Source organism: Delphinus delphis, chromosome 6 (genome assembly GCF_949987515.2).
Source record: "Delphinus delphis chromosome 6, mDelDel1.2, whole genome shotgun sequence".
Lineage (NCBI taxonomy): Eukaryota > Metazoa > Chordata > Mammalia > Artiodactyla > Delphinidae > Delphinus > Delphinus delphis.
Genome location: NC_082688.1, coordinates 107,975,015 through 107,995,378, shown reverse-complemented (window position 1 = coordinate 107,995,378; position 20,364 = coordinate 107,975,015). Strand labels below are relative to the sequence as shown.

The window sequence follows — 20,364 nt, the reverse complement described above, 5'->3', positions numbered from 1 at the left end:
AGAATACACTGCATGGCACAGGGAACTCACCTAGTGCACTAGGTGCACTAGGGAGGGAAGTCCAAAAGGGAGGGGATATCTGTATGTGTACGGCTGATACATTTGGTTGTTCAGTGGAGGCGAACACAACATTGTAAAGCAACCATACTCCAATAAAAATTAATTTAAAAAAATAATTAGAAAAATATTTTAAAAGGAGGAAAGAGATTTCAGAAAGTATAATTGCAAATTATACTGTCTCCAGATGATTATCAATTGAAGTAAATTGGCCTCCTAATGGTAGTTCAAGTAATCACAGATTAAGCTAAAATGCTGTCACCAAGGTGCTAGGAAATATGAAGAATTTTAAGGCAGAGAAAATGAAGAAATAAACATGTACCAAAAAAAGAGAAGGAAGTAGTGAGAAATGGATAAGTTCAATAAGTCAGGTTTGCCAGGATATTTTGCTTCTTTCTTTGAACAGGCAGGAAAGCAGATCTCTCATGAAACATCACAGATGCTCCATTTGTAAACTGAACAAGATTTTTTTTTCCTAGCACAACTTTTGTTAACAAAGAAACTGTTTGCCATTTGAAAATTTCAAAGTCCTGTGAGATTTCCAAAAACAACTCACAAAAAAATGAATTTAGTCTTTGATCATGTGAGCCAGGATAGAGCAAACAAAAACCAGGGGCCAAGAGACATCATCAGTTTCATCTGAACTCATACTGAAAGACGAAAAATGCAGTTCTGAATTATTCTATAACTTTTCTCAAAATATTAGAAGAAATGTGGGAAATTCATAATGGATGGCACCATTTTCCAAGTCCAATGACTTGATATAAACAACTAAATAGCCGTAATCATATAGGATACAATAGAATACACACACACATTGCATTTCAATTCTATCAATGGAAATCTTCTAGACATTATTATTTTGCAGAATGATTATTTCATGCTACCTGGTGATATACTCTTGCAACCTATGACACCCAAAATCTGTCTGAAATGAAAAGGTACCTTACAATTAAAAATAAATTATACCTTTCACAAAGTTAATTTTCAAATTAGCAGGAAAAGAGGTAAATTTGCTTTGTTTACACCTGGCATGGATCCCCTGATAGCCATCAGAAATCCACATCACAGAGGAGTCAAGGGTCGTGACTTCAGGTTAAAAGCCTCTGTCGCTTAAAACATATGTATTTAATTCATAAGTAATATATAACTCTTACTGAAAAAGTCAAACAATATTAACTTACATATAGTGAAATCTATAGTTCATCTTTATTTCTACCCAAGTTTTACAGCTCATTTCCATAACTGGTTATTCTTAACCAATTGTGGGCATCCTTCTGCACTTCTTGTATGGAATTAGATATACGTGTATCTTTCCATACACTTTTAGGCTTAAATATATAGAATGTTTTAAACAAAAATAAGCATGAAACATTTCTAACCTTAAAGATATTTTGGAGTCTTTTTCTTATGAATACATTTAGGTCTATCTCATGCAGGGTACTTCTTGATGTTGGGCCATCATTGTGTTCTGTCTTGTTCTCATTTGTGAATATATAGGGTCTTTTCTTTTGTTGCTATTTCAGTGGTGCAGCGGGCATCTTTGTAAATGTGTCTTGTGTACACGTGAACACATAAGTAATGTAAATTCCTAGAAGCAGAATTGTTGAGGTGAAGGATAAGTGTATTTTATATTTTTATATATACTAAGAAATCATCTTCCCCAACAGTTAATTTCAAGTCATATGCCTACAAAAGGGTATTAGACAATGCTGACTATTACATCTTGTTAATTTCTGCCAATGTTTATAAAAAATGTTTTATTATTTATTTTTCATTTTCCCTTACATCAATGTTATAATTTTTGCTTCAACTGTCAAATATAATTTAGAAAACTTAAGAGGAGAAGAAAAATCTATTATATTTGCTCATATTTCTGAAGACAGTTTCCTTTCTTCCTTCTTGACGTTCCAACGTTTCTTCTTTTATTATTTCCTTTCTGTTTAGAAAACTTCCTTTAGCTATACTTTCAGGGGAGTTCTACTAGTAACAAATTCTCTTAGTTTTCCTTTATCCAAGGTCTCAATTTCCCCTTCATTCCTGAAGGATATTTTCACTGGGCACAAGATTCTAGGATGACAATTCCTTTCTTTCAGCACTTGAAAAATATGTGTCACTTCTTTCTGGTTTTTGTCATTTCTGATGAGAAATTTTTTTTCATTTCAATTATTTTTCCCCTATAGATAAGCTGTTGTTATTCTCTGGATGTTTTCAGGATTTTTATTTAGTTTTCAGAAGTTTGTGTATGATGTGACTTGGTATGAATATCTTTGGGATTTAATTCAATATCTTGAATCTGCAGGTTTATGCCTTTTGCAAAATGTATATGCAAGTTTCAGTCATTAATTCCTCTAGTATTTTTTGTAGCTCTATACCCTATTCTCCCTCTCCATCTGATTGTTAGACTTTTGTTATACTGCCAGAGGTCCCTGAGGCTCTGTCCTCCCCTGGTCCCCAATCTATCATTTCTCTGTTGTTCAGAGTGGGTAATTTTTTTACTATTCTTAGAGTTCACTGAATCTTTGTCCTCTCCATTTTTCTACTGAGCCCATCCACTAGGTTTTTATTTTAATTATTGTATTTTTCAGTCCTAAAATTTTTATTTGGTTCCACTTTATACCTTCTATTTCTTTGCTGAGGCTTTCTATTTTTTTATTGCTTTCAAGCATATTTGTAAGTGTTCACTGAATAATTTTTGTCATGGCCATTTTAACGTCTGTTGATAATTTTAACAACCTCATCATCTTGTTGTTGGCATCTGTTGATTTCTTTTTTCATTCAGTTTCAGGACTTTCTGGTTCTTTGTATGGTGAATGATATTTGGTTGAAGCCTAGACATGTTTATAATATTTTATGAGACTCTGGATCTTATTTAAACCTTCTGTTTGCACTGGTTTTCTCTGACACTGCTCTGTCAGGGCAAGGGGGTGTGAGTGCTACCTTATTCCTTCCAGGTAGAGGTAGAAGTCCAGTTCATATCCCAGTCTAAGATTTATAAAGAAAAAATTATCCCACGAATTCACTTCCATGTTGTTTCTTGGGTTCCAAGGTCCTTACTCAGTCAATGTTATTATGACTACCATTGGGAGTCTCCCCAAGTTTGTGATAGACATTGTGTCTAGGGTTTTCAGTTGTACTTGGCAGAAGAACTAGGGAAAACTATATCTGCTCCATCTTCCCACTATCTTTTTATACTTATGCTTTTTAGTAATTTTCCAAAAAGGTTCAAAATTCTCTTGCTTAGACCTAGGATTCACCACTAAGCTATTCATTCATATGGGAGCACAGGGCTTAATTAGTGAATGAGACCTGAAATCTTCCTTTATGTATTATGCAACAATTAATGATTCAGGATTATATTAACACATATTAGCTAGTTTTCAGAAATCTGATGAAAGTGTCAATTCACAATAGAGTGATGTCACCTTGTCATTCTTAGGAAATGATAAATGTATTGAAAGGAAATTTGTTCACATGGAATAGAAAAATATGCAAAACAGATATAATATACTGGGATAGAGATATTAGCATTATTTACAAAACCACTTTGTAGAAAAATGTTTTCAAAATCACTAAGCTACTAAGATTAAATTTTCATTCCTGTTATTTCTATTTTATACTATTACCTGGCAAAAATAGCAACCATCCCTGATATTGAACAGATGAACTCAAAATCAAATATACCCATTCCTGATGAGAAGAAAAGTTAACAAAAGGGAAAATAGAGAGGTAAAATCTAAGGAATTAATATTCAGGCTACAGCTCCAATATTAAGTTTACCTTGATACCTTTAAAACATGTTACTGATGATACAAATATTTTTGAAGCAGTTGCCTATTACAATAAATAGAGCATATTGTCTCCTCTAAGAAATATGACATGAATTCTCGTCCTAACTTCCTGTTTTTTTTTTTAAATTGAACTAAGTGATAAAAATAATTATGGAAAATTTAAGATAACCATTTTATTTTAGAATGTTTAGAATAGTTTTCAGATGGCACACAAGTCATCAAGTAGATTAGTGTAGCTATTTACTGAATCTATACCTGTTTGCTATTAAATGAACAGCCAAAGCTAAATGAGTTCTAAAGTTCAACTGTCAAGAAATGTTATTTTTTGTATTTATATTTTGGTATTATTGTTATGTTTTGATATTAGCTTTAAAAGGCTACATGGTCTTCTGAGAAATGTATAATAAATAACTAAAATGTAAATAAGATCTTTTTCTAAAGGATGACCACAGAAGCTCAAGGACATCTTAAAAAATACATACACCTGATAAATAATTTATGGGAAATGAATCCCAGACAAGAAAACTTAAATATTTCTTCACGTATAAATATTTAAAGGAAGTATGCATACATAAAAATACAATCACAACATATGATTCAGGCTACGTTCAATTTGCCTTTAAACCACCCACTAACTTGGCTGATGTAAGAACCTGGGCCATTTGTTAAACAAGTGGATTTCCAAGAGTTACTCATATAGTTCTTGGATCTGGAACTTGGTGTCTTATTGTTGATTAAATATATTTGGGAAATGGTATAGTGGGAACTTAAGTGGAACAATGAAAGCACTTACTCAAAAATTTTAAAACACTCACTAAAAACTAAAAAAAACCTGCTGCTCTGTTTCACTGAAATCAGGGATTTAAGCCTATGGCTCACCTTATTGAATAAAGAACATTCCCATTCTTGAAAATTCTTAACAATTTGTTGTCTGTAGTAACTTCATGAAAGTTGGCTCCCTTTTCATTGGCAAAGAACAAATCAGGTTTCCAAATGGAGTCCAACATGGAAGGGTCTAGGTCTAAGGAGTCATCAGGATATTCACTATATGCAAGTCGAGGATCGTTCCATTTCTGACGAAGAAAGATATTCACTCTGTAATCCTGTGACAAAAGAAAGAAAGGGTGAAAAAAGCCTGGTTTAAAATATTTAGACTTGTATGTGTTAGTCTTTGGGCTGCTCTGAATTATAGCAAAAGCCACTGACATCCTTGTGAGCTTTCCATACCCCTCAATCCTCACTTGTTACCACCAAGAGTCGTTCTAGTTCTGAGGATTTGCCCAGGTTTTTTGTGATCTATATGCCTCCAAAGAAAAGGCCATAGAAGAGCACAATTTTATCATGCTTGTATTTTGCTGTTCCATTAGAATTTTACTCTCCTGGCTTGCCCGAATAAAATATTGGATTGCTATTAGACACTCAGAATAAAATATTTTCGGATTTGCATTTATTTTCTAGAACCATTTCTTTTAGTAGGTATCCTTTAGCATCCAGAATGCATTTAGTGAAATTTTCTTGAAAGCTGTCTATTTTCTAAAAATGAACATATGTACTTCTTTACAATAAAGGCACATTTTCTCATCTTTAGTATAATATGTAAGTTCTATGAAATTGGTGATTTGGTAAAAATAAAAGGTGGTTTTCAAATAAGGGATGAAACCTTTTGCTAGGTGTCCCATGTGTTTTCCAAAGTGACAAATCCTTTAAGATTTGACTTAAGAGATTTCCCAATTAGACCTTTCATAATTAAGTTAAAAGAAGAATCAATGATTTCAAAGTCTTGCTCACGATTTCCAGACTAATGTATAGAGTGACAAAGATTGATAGCTACGTGTATGTGTGGTATTTTTACACAGTATATAAGTACTATCTATGACTTTACAAATACAATTTTCCCCTTAGACTTTTGAAACGAGCAAATAAACATGCAGACTTCATTATAAGTATAAGTGAACATTTTAAGAAAGCTTCATTTCCACAAAAAATAGCCAGGGCTGGAGATATTCAGAGAAACTGAATATCAGTTTTCGTCTATTTTTTCATTCCTTGAATACCAAATTACCAGTAGTCAGAATACAGTGACCAAGCAATCACAAAGAATGCTTCCGTAATATCAGACCCGTAGATTGGTTATCTTGCAAGGAGGTCAGATTCAGAGTTTGTAGTGAATGTTACAAATGTATATGTGGCCTTGATCATTAGTTGTGCACTGAGATCCCTGTCTTCTAACTGTAACTAAGGTTACATACCAGATAGTATTTTTTCTGCTTTCTAGGTGCCCCATGTATTTTCCAAAGTGACAATGGAGCAGAGGTCACTTCAGCTTTCTACCACAAAGCTCACGATAATGTGGAAATCTCACCAGCCTCGAGAATCTGCAGAACTTATAAACGGGGATACATGAACAAGCTTCTACCAGACAAGGACGGGTCATCCTCTCCTAGACTAGGGTTCAGAGCCCCAAGAAGCACAGCTCCATGGCTGGTAGCCAGTTCCTGCATCCCTCGCTGTCCTGTAATCTGTGCATCCACCCTAACTACCACCAAACACATTTAGTCCAATGATTGGACTAAAGTCAGTTTCTCTCTGCCTGACCTCTAGGGAGGACTAAAGCAAGACAAGTTATAATGATACTTGCCAGGAAAAATAACTGACTCGTAAAGAATTTCCTTTTGGACTGATTCTTAAGACATATTTTTAAAGGTGAAGTATTTTTATGCTGTAACAAATTTATTGATTGAGAACACTCTGTGATGCTAAAATAAAAAGTCCTTTTAAGCTGTAGTCTATGTGATAAAATTTGGTAGACTCTCCCCATCTTTATGTGATTGGTTTACTGATAAACTTTATAGACACAATCTCAGATCTTCCAGGAATGCTTTTTGCTCCAAGAAGGAGCTGAAAAAGGACATCAAGTAGACTTCAGTTTCTGTTTCTAAATCACACAAGGAAAACATCAACTGTCATCTGTCACCAAGGCCGAATGTTATCCTGTATCCATTGTGCTCTTTTTGTGAATAACCAGGACTATCTTTGTTTACTAACATGTTGAGGTCTTCGGTTTAGAGCCAAGGTTCAAAGCAAAACTGAAAAATGACCATTTCCTGAAAACCCAGAAACTTAGGTTTCAACAGTCCTCACAATTTGGGTTTTGACCTGCCTGCAAATGAACATTGTAATGGGAAGCTTCCCATCTGTGCTCAGCAACCGATTATATTATTTCTGAATCCTGATCATAAGTGAAAATGTGCAAAGAAAAGGGTATAAAAAACATTCAAATAATACCACTCTAAAAAAAGTCCTTGTAACTCAAGTTGAAATAACTTGCTTATAATAAAAGGCCATGGACCAAAGAAGGAAAGAGCTTTGCAAAACAGAGACAAATGGATGTGTATGCAGCATATGAAAAAAAATGTCAAGTGGACTTACTAAAGCCAGTTTAAAGATTCAGTCATTCCTTGGACATACTTAAAGACTAAGTGTTTCTGTTTGTTTGTTTTGGGGGGAGGTTTCTGTTTTATTTATTTATTTATTTATTTATTTATTTATTATTTTTATTAACAGTGTTGTGTTAGTTTCAGGTGTAAGTGTTTTATTAAAGGAATCTTCCCTGTTTGCCCTGGCTATGCTTCTATAAGGATGAAAATGTAGAAAGCTTATATGTGAGTAAAAAAAGAAGAAGAATAAATATGAGATAATACATCATGAGAATGAAATCAATATTTGTATCTCACATTTCTAAAATCCACCCATGTATTGAATTCATTCATAAATCTTATAAGGCAGCTGAATTGACATTTACGTGTATGGAATCATTATATTTTAGAACAGAGACATTAATGATTCTTTTTCCCTAGAAACTTCTTTTGTAGTAATATACATTTTTGCAAACCCTTCAGAAGTTAATTTTATTTTTTCATCATTTTGCATGTTACACAATTAATGAGTTATTTTAAATGTTATATAAGTGTATTATTAATCTTGTACAACAGTGATAGAAATGTAATCATTATTTCATAATATAGAAAGACTAATTTTGACATTCAAATTTTATTATTATTATTAGAATAGAGTGTATCACGCTATTCTAATCACTTTAAATTAATTGTGTAGGAAAATATTTTGTTGACCAAGTAAAATTATATATCATGTTTGGATTCGAAAATAAGTATCCATTAATACGTGGTTTAAATTCCATCTGTATGTCACATAGTAAAAGAAGAACCACACTAAATTTTCTGACCTAGTATTTGAAATTCTTACATTATGAGGTACAAATAAATAATAATTCTATTAGGCGAATATTATAATGATTATAATATACCAGGCTCAGAAGTAAGTCTTCTTGGGATCAAATGTCAGCTCTCACAGTGAATAGCTTTCTAATCTCCCTGCACCTTGTTTGTTCAACTGTGAAATAGGGATGGTTATAACAGCACATCCTCTGATAGAGTTCTTGTGAACATTGGATTGATCCACATAAAGTACGTAGAACCATACTCATTAAATGTTAGACCCCCAAAATTAGAAGCCATATTAGATAGAAATTTGCTTGCATTTTCTGTTTCTAAATTAGTTTTGAAGTACTAGGGACATTTTGATTTGAATCTGGGATAGTTGAATTTGCCATAGAAGAATATGGGACAGATAATTGTAATGTTGAAATCTGGTGAATAATATCTTTGAAAATTTGCAGAACTATTATGATAAGCTTATCGTTGACTTCTGTATTTCAACATTTCTGTATTTTTATATTTTGTCTTTAATCAATTGCCCCTCCTCCCTCTTTATATATAAACATACATACATATACATTTTAAATTTGTTTGAGTATATAAGGCCCTTTTCCCTCATAGCAAATACAGCTGTTCACGTTTCACTTTGTGCCAGATGTTATACTAGGTGCTTCATGGGTTACTTCTACTATTCTCATAGCAAATCTGTGAGGCAGGTGTGATTATTATGTGTGCTTAGCTTCACAGATGTGGAGAAAGGAACAAAGACACATTAAGTAACTTCAATGGGATTACAGAGCTAATAAATGAAAGAGCTATAATCCAGACCAGAAGTTCTGATTTCAGCGTTTTAACGATATACTGACTGCATAATACACTGCCACTCATGATTGCTTTGTATGCAAAACAAACATTTTATAAACTAACGCAGATTCTGGTTTATGTGGTTTATGGTGGGGTCTTTTGGTAAGGAATTTGGGGACTTACTGATCAACATGCTCGCTGATGGGAAATTGCAAGCACTAAAACTAAGTGTTCCCAGATTAAATCGAATTGTTGCCACATTGTCATTTGTCCTTAGGGGTACCCTGGTGGGAGACCAAATTTAGTAGAGAGCACAACCCTATGTATCAGCTAAAATGACATATAGAATATTATTGTCTTATTTTGCCTTACAGGGAAGCATAGGATTGCTAGAAATGAACTGAAATGACCAATTAGAAAAAAAGTAGAAAGAATCACCTAAAGTTAACAAAGAAAGTTAAGTACTTCTCTTTTCTTTGGTTCATAATTCAGTTAATTTTCAAATTCCTTAGTGTTTTCAGGCAATTTCTAATCCAGTAGCTAAGCCTACCCCCAACCCCTTCCCCCTTCCTTTTCTCCCTGCCTTCTCACTCCCTCATTTCTGCACTTTTGTGCCCTTTCCTCTCCTTCCTTCTCTATTCCTTTCTGTTTCTGTGTCTCTGTCTCCCTCTCTCCTCCTCCCCTTCACTCACAAACCTGCCCGCAGCACTCCTGCCCCCTCTGCCTCTTTAAAACCTGCTGCCAAATTATTATTTTGTTGTTGTGGGCAGGTGTTTTTACATTGTATTGTTACAGATCAAAGAAAATATATATCTACAATGCTGCCACTGTTGATACCTTAATACCTTTGTTTTCTTTCCTTCCTACACATTTTCACACAGTTGAAATTTATCATACCTGCTCTATGCATCCTTCATTTCACTTAATGTATTTTATGCATTTCCTGGTAATCCTCTTAATCATCATTCCAGTGGCTATATGATGCACTTTTCTTACACAAATACTTTTTCATGTGATTGAAAAGGGTCTAGTGCCTATGGAATTACGCAGTTTGTGAAAAACTGAAATGTGTTCATTTATTTTCAATAACCAAATATATTTTTTTGCTTTATGTCTCAATAAATCTGAGCAAGAATTAGGAGTATAAAGTATTTCTAAAAAAGAATGTGCCAGGCATATAATCAGAAGGTAATATGTCTAAAACAAGACTCTTTGAAAATGGCACTGTAAAAATAATCATCACAAAACAGCACAACAATAACCACCAAGTACAGTATTTTTTCTGGACCACTTGAATGCTTTCCAGTTGATTATAAAAATTTTCATCTAAAATGGGGTTTGTAGTGGCAATTATCACTGCCTTTCTTATTTATAATTTGATTTAATGAGAATGGTTTTACGAATTCAACATTCAGTATACTAATTAATCTTTTGAAAAAGATGCTCTTTCCCAGGTTAAAGAATTCAGTTTCTACCCCTATTTTTAAAGTTATTGATGATACTGTTGAAGCTATTGTTAGGAAGTGGTACTTAACCTTATTAAATTATTGGAAATTTATTTGAGAGTCATGTGGTTTTTAACTTGATACAAATTTTGCCCCAGTATATCATTAATCATTTACTGTCTGTAAAAAGTAAGATGTGAATACCTAATGGTATATACATATATTGGAGCACGTGTACATTGAAAAGTTGAGATAGATTATATTTTTTTAGCTAAAAACTCAACAGAATTTATTCAAATATTAAAAGACCAATATTATTCTCAAAGTTATTTAGCATTATGCAGCAAATGCTTATTTTATCATATATTGCCAACCTGGAATTTAGTTTAGTGTTGATAATACAATAGTGAAAGATAATCTCTGCTCTCCAATTGCTCACTATATTGTAGAAGATAGCCTGTAAACAGATAATTTTTTTCACATTATAATTGCTATGTTGGAGGCATGTACAGCAAGCTAGGAAAACACAAAGAAGGGCTAGCTAATAGGGACCAAGGTGGAGTGGTTGGGGAAGACTTCCTGAGGAAAATCTAATTGGGCTTCGTTTTCAAAATGAAAGAAAATTTAGCTGGGCAAACATTGGGGCCATAATAAAACGTGTCCTGTAAAATATTGGACAGAAAATCCAGTAACCACTAGATTTTTGTATGATTAATATAGGAATCTGGCTGAATCTTAATTATTATAATTTTTATATATATATGGGGCCCTATGACTGCAAATTATTTTCTGGATGAAGGTACAAACTATATATACTTCTTAAAAGTATTGCTGTCTTACAAGACAAGAAGAGGATTCTTCAAAGACAAAAAGAGTAGCAAAAATAAGAGTGAGCTAAAACCAAAGGAATGATAAACAAACACAAATGCCTAAACTGGGAGACTGAGCCTTGGGCCACCACAAGGTAGAAAAACAGAACTTGTGACTGCGGATTAATTAATTAGACCCTCAATATTATCATAGATTAGGTTGAAACAAATATGAGCTCATAACAATGACAATACTTTAACTAAAGACAAAAGAAACCAGACATGAGCAGACATGGACTTCAATGGAAATACCAGATCAAGAATGGGAAATAAACATGTAAAATGTATTTAAAGAAATAAAAGATAAAGTTGATAATAGGAAGCTATAATACCAGAAATAGTTTTTAAATAATCGAATAGAATAATAAATGAAATGAAAATATAATTGTTGAAATTAAAAGTTTAATGAATGTGTAAAAGCATATAAGAATCAGTTGAAATGAGACTTGAACAGAATGTACAGCTAAAGAAATATCCCAGATTAAAATAGTGGGAGAAAGGGAGAAAGAAAAATTTTTTTAAAGTTGAGTCTTTAAGGATAAAATGGAAAAACCTGAAGTAATCTGCATCTAATTAGGATCCAAGAAGGATGAATTAGAGTAGAGAAAGCCAATAGTCAGAGAAAATGACAAGGATTTTCAGAACAAACATAAGAAACTAATGCTCAGATTCAGAGAACTCAAAATATATCAATAAAGGTATGTAAAAATAAGTTTATATGAAGACATTATATGAAAACTGCAGAATAGCAAAGGAAAAGAAAATACCTTTTAAAAAAATCACCTTTCTATTGCCAAATAATATTTCATTGTGTGGAATATCACATTTCATTTATTCATTCATCAAAAAGGAATGGAGTACTGACACATGCTACAACATGAATGAAATATTACACTAAAGAGGCCAATTACAAAAGACCATGTATTGTACGATTCCATTTATAGAAAATGTCCACATCAGACAAACCTATGGAGACAGAAAGTAGATTCCTAGTTGAGGGGAAGCAGGGAGTGACATGGATGTTAGGGAGTGATAAATGTCCAAAAATATTTGTGATGATGGTTGTGCAACTGTGTGAATATTCTAAAAATCACTTAATTATAGACTTTAGTTAGATTAATTGTATGGCATGTGTACAGTAAGTACTTATCACCTATACTGGAAAATACTTAGACTGGCAGCAGACTTCTCAACATCAATAATGAAATTCACAATATAATGGGTCTATTTACTCAAAATACTAAGAGAAAATTACAGTGAACTCTGAATAGTGTACTCAGTAATATAATCTTTCAAAACTGAAGATGAAAGAAAGTCATTAAAGAAAAATACACAGCTTAATCTTGAACATTTATAAAGTGGACTTCTAATCAATTTACTTCAGAAAGACAGAAAAAAAAAAAAAAGCCACAGAATCCTGTTCCGAAATGCAAACAGAAATGATGAGAGGGCCTTCCCTGGTGGCGCAGTGGTTGAGAGTCCGCCTGCCAATGCAAGGGACACGGGTTCGTGCGCGGGCCCGGGAAGATCCCACATGCCGCGGAGCGGCTAGGCCCGTGAGCCATGGCCGCTGAGCCTGCGCATCCGGAGCCTATGCTCCGCAACGGGAGAGGCCACAACAGTGAGAGGCTCACGTACCGCAAAAACAAACAAACAAAAAAAACCCTCAAAGAAATGATGAGAAACTGATTAAAGTGGATATAAATTCAACTAGTCTCACTCTATATAAAAATGTTGCTATGAATACATAATTTATGGGGTTTAAATGAACTGAAAGATTGGAAAGATAATATCATATACTAAGACTAAAATTGTATGTAGAAATACATCCAAAATATGTTAAAGACTTTTATGCAGAACATTTTATAATTTCTTGACAGCATAAGTACTTAAATGGAGAGAGATGCCATGATTATACAAAAAAGATTAAATATTATGAAGGGAGTAATTGTTTCCAAATTAGTTGTTAGATTTAGTGCAATTTTGTCAAAGTCCAACAAATTTTTTGAGGAAATTGACAAGCAAATCTTTAATATATATTTATATTAATTACACAAATTATAAGCTTCAGGAATAGCCAAGGCATGTTTATAAAAGAAGAACAAAAGTAGAGTGACTTCCTGTAATAGATACTTAAAATGACTAAAATGCTGTAAGACATTATGATATTGATGCAAAGATAAAATGACCAATGGGACAAAATGAAGAGTCTGAAAACAACCCTTATTTGATATATAAAGGAAGTAGTTTGCAGATTAGCATTGGGTGCTTAATAAATGTTTCTGTATATGACAAAAAGTTCACATTCTATCCCAATGTGACACCGCTCAAGAAAGCAAGTTTTGGGTAAAAGTTCAAGTATAAGAGTAAAATTTTTAAAAATAGAAGATATAGCAGAGTAGTCTATGGCCTTGAGGTAGGGTAGATTCTTTAATAAATTCTATGATGTCAAAATTAAGAAATTCTATTCATCAACAGGCCACTTAAGGAAAATGGAAAAACAAACCACAGTGGAAAAAGGTATTTGCCACACAGGTATAACTGACAATTGGCTACTGCCAGACTATAAAAAATCTCATACCAATGGATGAGAAAAAGACAAAAAACTGAGCAGAATATAGTCAGAAGAAGACATGTTTCACTGGGCAGAGACCACAAATGTCCAACAAATATGTGAAAAAATGTTCAAATTCACTGGTAAACAAAGATGTGCTAATTACGATATTGAGTACCATTTTATACCCACTGGGTTATTAAAAATAAGAAGTTTGATGATACGCAATTTGGCAAGGATATGGAGCAAAATGATAGTTTATATACTGCAGCTGAAAATAGAAAAAGTGGGGAAAATTGACATTGTATTATAAATTTGATATGTGAATACTCAAGATACAAAAATTTTAGTTCTAAGTATAAATCTTAAAGAAACCCTTCCACATGTGCACCAGGTGACATATACAAAATATTTATAGCAGCACCATTAGTGATAGTGAAAAACAAAAGCAAAACAAAACAAAGACTGGAACCAATCCAAACATTCATTGGCGGGAAAATGTATAATAAATTATGTCAACAAAATCAGATACCATATAGCTGTGAAAATGAATTAACACTACTATTTGCAATGAGGATAAATCTTAGAAATGTTAAATTTAGTAAAAAGAAAAAAGCATCAAAGATATGTTATAGCACCATTTTCATAAAATTCAAAACCAAGCAATCCCGCTCTCTCTCTCTTTCTCATTTATCTATTTCTATCTATTTCTCTTTCCCTCTCTCTAATAAAATTTTGAGAGCAAAGGAATTATAAACACAAAATAGTTCACAGTGGTTACCTAGGGAGATATTAGGAGAATGGGATTTGATGGATTATACAGGTATGTTTAATATTGGTAATATTTTAGTTTTGAAATTAGGTGGTGGTTTCCACAGTGTTTGTGTTATTAAATTATACCTTGTCACTTAAATATATTACTTATGCAATTACATACCAAAATATTATATCTGAATATGAAATTAATCACTGGAAATGCTCACTGGAACTACCCTATTCATTCATGGGAAATACCCTACACACTGTAGTGTTTTGTCATTTATATACTTTGTGCAATATATTTTATGATTTATAACATGTTTTTATTAGCATCTTGTTATGCCCATCTTACATGATGTTGTAGTCGGTAGAGTGATGACCCAAAGATGTTCAAATTTCAATCCTCGGGACCTGTGAATGTGTTAACCTTATTTGGCAAAAGAGATTTTGCAGATGTGATTAAGAACCTAGAGATGGGGTTATCTGGGTGGGCCCAATGTAATCATGAGGATCCTTATGAGTGAAAAAGAGGCAAAGAGTCAGTGTCAGTGATACAATGTGGGACTGGATTGGTTTAAGATGGGGGAAGAGAGCCATGTGCCAAAGAATGCAGGCAGCCTCCAGAAGCTGTGGAAGACGGGGATGAATTCACTCCCAGAGCCTCCAGAAGGAACATCGCCCTGCAGACACCCTGATTTTAGCCCACTAAAACCCATTTTGGAGTTCTGACCTCCAAAATTGTAAGAAAATACATCTTTTGTGGTTTTAAGCCACTAAGTGTGTGGCAATTTGTTACAGCAGCAATAGGAAATGGATACATATACCTCTTAAAATTGATTTGCATACATTCTCATTCTCATTTTTTGAAGAAGTTTCTAGAACAATAGTTGCTTTTTTTTTTTTTTTGCTAGTCATTCAAGAGGGTAGAACATTTAAGGCAAAAATCACTGGATTTACAGACAAATGGAAAAAAATAACCCAGAATGCTTCCTGTTTGTAGGAGTAGTACTCAGAGATCCTGACTAATTTCAAAATGATCAGAAAATAACTTTCCTTGCTCAAAAAACAAGGATAAAGTGCAAACTTCCTAATAAATGTTTCGCTGGTTTAGTGTTATAAGATTTTCTCACTCCGAAGTACTGTACAACATAGGTTGCTGTGCTTCAACAAAGCGCAGAACACAATAGTCAATGGTGGAGTAATTACTCGTAATGTCAGCCCTTGTTGCTCCTACCATCTGCTCTACAAACCCCACCACAAGGAGGGTGGTTGTCTGGGTCCACTGATTCTGAAATAACGGCCCATTGGGAAAGTGCTTTTCCATTCTCACTACACCAACAGGGAAGAAAGCAGTTTTATAAGAACAATTTAGAGGTTCAGAAAGATTATTTCAAATCTCCCCTTGACGTCTTCATTATCCGTATGTTTAATTATTCTCTAGAAAAGGGCAGAATTATTTTAAAATTATAACTTTTGAGGAAACTTAATTATGTACCAATGCTGGAAACATTAAGTTAAGAATTCCCAAGAACTGAGTCGACTTTCAAAGATAAATGGAAAATGAAACATAAAATCATCCCTGTTTTTCAGGAATTGAGAGGTATTTTCTTATAAGAATGGTATTTAGGACTTCCCTGGTGGCACAGTGGTTAAGAATCATCCTGCCAATCAGGGGACATGGGTTCGAGCCCTGGTCCGGGAAGATCCCACATGCTGCAGAGCAACTAAGCCCGTGCGCCACAACTACTGAGCCCACGTGCCACAACTACTGAAGCCTGCGTGCCTAGATCCTGTGCTCCGCAACAAGAGAAGCCACTGCAATGAGAAGCCTGTGCACCACAACCAAGAGTGGCCCCTGCTCGCCGCAACTAGAGATAGCCTGCGCACAGCAGTGAAGACCCAACTGAGCCAAAAAAAAAAAAAAAAGGTACTTAAAGGAAATAGTTATATAAATTCATATGATTTATCAGGATTGATCAGAACATGTGTGTTGAGTCAGTGAACTAACACACTATGTTATTCATTCAGTAACCTCTGTTTAGATTTGTCTTAGTTTGTTCAGGCTGCTATAACAAAATACCATAGACCGGGTGGCTTATAAACAACAAAAATTTATTTCTCATAGTTCTGGAGGCTGGAAGTCTGAGCTTAGGATGCCAGCATCAGGGTGAAGGCCCTCTTTCTGGTTTCAGACTTCTCACTGTGTCCCCACATAGTGGAAAGGGCTAGGGGCTCTAGGGGATCTCTTTATAAGGGCATTGATTCCACTCATAAGGGTTCCACCCAAAGGTCCTACCTACTAATACCATCACCTTGGGGTTTCAACGTATGAATTTGTGGGGGACACAAACATGCCGACAATAGCAAGACTGAAAATTAAACCACTGGCAAAAACAATAAAAGGCTACATTCATTTAGAACACTGCCTGTGCTTACACTCTAAGGGTAGAAATTCTGGTGAGGGAAGCTTAGTCCGTGGGACCATTCTTCCGAAGTTGATGGAGGTTTACTCCAACTAATATAGTTCATTCAGTTTGGGCGTGCCCGGCTTTAGAGATAAAGACTACACAAAACCACTACTTCCAGTAGCTGCTTCCTTTCAATGAAAATCAGTAATTTACGTTGCTCTTTGGTTGTAAGGTAACAGATGATCCTCTGCCTTCATGTGCTCCTAGCTCCACAGGCTCCATCGATCCAGCGATGCCCTTCTGCCTCCGGTGCTCACCTGCCTTCCTACTTGATTCCCCTGTGTCTGCAAATTGTTTGCCCAGGGCTCAGGCTTCCCACAAACTGGGCTAAACAGTCAGGTGGAATGCTTTTTCTCCTTCACTGCAAGTTTTGCCAACAAACCTATAGGTAGGGGGGGAAAATGGCACCATTTCCTGCCTCATCTTTCTGCCCAAATCATTTCATAACATCTGCTCACTCCATTTTATATTATACCAAGTAGGAAGAGGAAGTTTATATGTTTCTCATGATTGAAGCAGCATAGATATGGAAATTCTGTCACTACTTCCATTCATGACCCCAAGTTTGTATCAAAATGTATACCCAACGTAGAATGTGCTCACTTGTTTATTTCTACTTAATGCTAATCACATAACTGACACATTAAAATGAACCTAACCCTTTACACATAGCACTTATTAATTTTCAGTTTGTATATTGAATGACATGTGGGCAGTGATCTGCTTATTATTTATTTTTTGGACTTCCAGTAAGTAATTGTTCCACTACTGGAATGTATGATTTGGATCACAAAAAGCCCAAAGTCTCTTGGAAAATGAACTATTATTTGGTCTTCAGAACATCCTATGGTCAATCAATACTATAAGAGCTCCTCAAATAAAGAAATTCTAAGGACCCACTATTAGGAAGAAAACTTTTCTGAGGATAGCTGAGAGACACTTCACAGTTTAAAAGATGGATAATAGCACCACATAATAATAATTTTTTGAAGATTTTCCAACTAGTGTTTCCTTGAATGTCTGATGTGAACTGTGTTATATTTTATGTGTCTTTTTCTTTAATTTAAATTGTGGTCAAATACATATAACATTTACCATCAGTGACTTTTAGTACATTCACAATATAGTGCAACCATCACACTTTCTAGTTCCAGATAATTTTCATCACTTAAAAGGAAACTCTGTGTCCATTAAGTGGTCACTTCTCATTCCCCCTTCCTTCCAGCCCCTGGCAACTGATAATCTGTTTCCTATCTCTACAGACAGGCCTACTCTGAATATTTCATATTAATGGAATTATACAATATATGGCCTTTTGTGTCTGGCTTCTTTCACTTAGCATAATATTCCCAAGGTTTATAATATGGGTGTTTTTAAAGTGTATTTAAAAATACATAGACATCATCTGTTTAATTTACAGAAACTTGAAGGGTCTCACTGAGATAATTATACATACAAGGTGATATAATTTTAAAGATGTGTTTTTAGAAGTGAATGCCATATATGCCATATATATACATATATATATATATATAATCAAAATCCACAAGAACATAAAAGATGAAAACAGTATTTTTAATTGAATGATTACTTTCAGGCTTGAAACTAGATACCTTAAATAAAATTTGTAATTGAAAAAATATTGATTAAAATCTGCCTTGCGTATAAGTTTTCAGGAATATATTTAATCTTATAAATGACTAACAGCCTCACCTTGCGTTACAAGTATTTTTCAATGATACTGATATCATATCATTAATATTGAGTATGATAGCAGAGTCTGACACTAACAGAGCATAGCTAGTCTTTTCCCACCGATCAGGTCTTAATTTACTACCATCTGTAATTTGGGATTAATGTTACAGAACAGACTAACAAAGGAAGATTTATTCTGAACCTATATAACATCAAACATTACTAAAGTAAATAAATTATGCAAATCCTTTCTTTACCTTAAGGTATTCCCAGTTTAAATACAGATTTTTTAGTTATACACTAACATAATTTTTAAATTTAATATATTATTTTGCAACAATGTTCACACTTTCCTTCATAATTTTAATGAACTTTTAACACAGCTTGGATTTGGGAAAAGACATAGTTTAATAAATAAAAACAAAGGAATGCATATTATTGGCAAAGGATTTTTATTTTGTGTGCTTTTACATTTGTCCTCAGTAGAAAAGTCAGTCATGTAAACAAATTATTCTAATAAATGTTTTCAGTATTTTTAAATTGTTAACACTGAGGCTTAAAATATGACACTTTTATATTTTAATTGATATTTAAATTTTCAGTGATTTTTCTGAAAAAACTCCTTATGACCTTTGGAAATCTTTTGATTTATGAGGGCTTATACTGTATATTATTTACTATGAAATGGTAGAGGTTGAATATTAAAAGAAAAATGTTCCACTTTGGAAAAGTTTTAGTGAGCTAAATTTTTTTTTTTTTTTTTTTTGGCGGTACGCGGGCCTCTCACTGTTGTGGCCTCTCCTGTTTCGGAGCACAGGCTCCGGACGCGCAGGCTCAGCGGCCATGGCTCACGGGCATGTGGGATCTTCCCGGACCAGGGCACGAACCCGTGTCCCCTGCATCGGCAGGCGGACTCTCAACCACTGCACCACCAGGGAAGTCCTTGCCACATTCTTTTTGATTAAAGCAAGTGACAAAACCAATCCAGGTTCAAAGAGAAGAAAAATAAGATTCATTCTCCCTTTTGATGAAAGAAGCAGGAAATTCACATTTCAAAGAAGTATGCAAAGAGGTACGGAAAGTTATGGCAGTGATCTTTGCAAATCATCTACCATAAGGCATCAGGGCAATAGATGGAAAATCATTATAATGAAAAGACCACAACAGGTGAAAGGAAAAGCTGGCCTGTATTTCTCTCCAACATGCATACCTCACAGAGATATCACTGCTTTAAGTCATAGTAGTAAAATATTTTTAAAATATTATTAAAGAAAATTTATAAATTAATCAGACTTGCTCTTAAAAACAGTAGATAGACTACTTTTCTTTTTTCTGACTTAGACAGCTTTCTCACGAGTAGAAGGATCACATAAAGTATTTTTAAAACAGAGATTTCTTGTGCCCATTTATATCCTAAAAATCACAAATACATCATAATTAAAGGCTATGTAGAAAAAAACCTAGGGAGGGCCATATAACAAGGGAATTCTGTATTTTGAATTTAATAAAGTATTACTTTAAAACTACAAGAATGATATCTTTTTATGATGCAGAACCTAGGTAGAAGAGATCTAACACTGCATGAGGTAAGAGATTATTTGCTCATCTCTGAGTTTTGTTCAGCTTTGATCCAAATAAGTAAAATTTTTCTTTTTTCAACACACATCATAATCGGCATGATCTAGAA

At 34.0% G+C, this 20,364-nt stretch overlaps 1 protein-coding gene across 2 annotated transcripts in view; it reads right to left on the bottom strand.

Annotated features, from left to right (window-relative positions):
• Window positions 1-20,364, bottom strand: part of GLRA3 (glycine receptor alpha 3) — a 156,607-nt gene that overhangs the window by 57,029 nt on the left and 79,214 nt on the right. For both annotated transcript variants that reach the window (XM_060013620.1, XM_060013621.1), the window contains one exon: window positions 4,728-4,951. In XM_060013620.1, coding sequence (XP_059869603.1) covers window positions 4,728-4,951 — 224 coding nt within the window. The remainder of the gene's footprint in view (window positions 1-4,727; window positions 4,952-20,364) is intronic.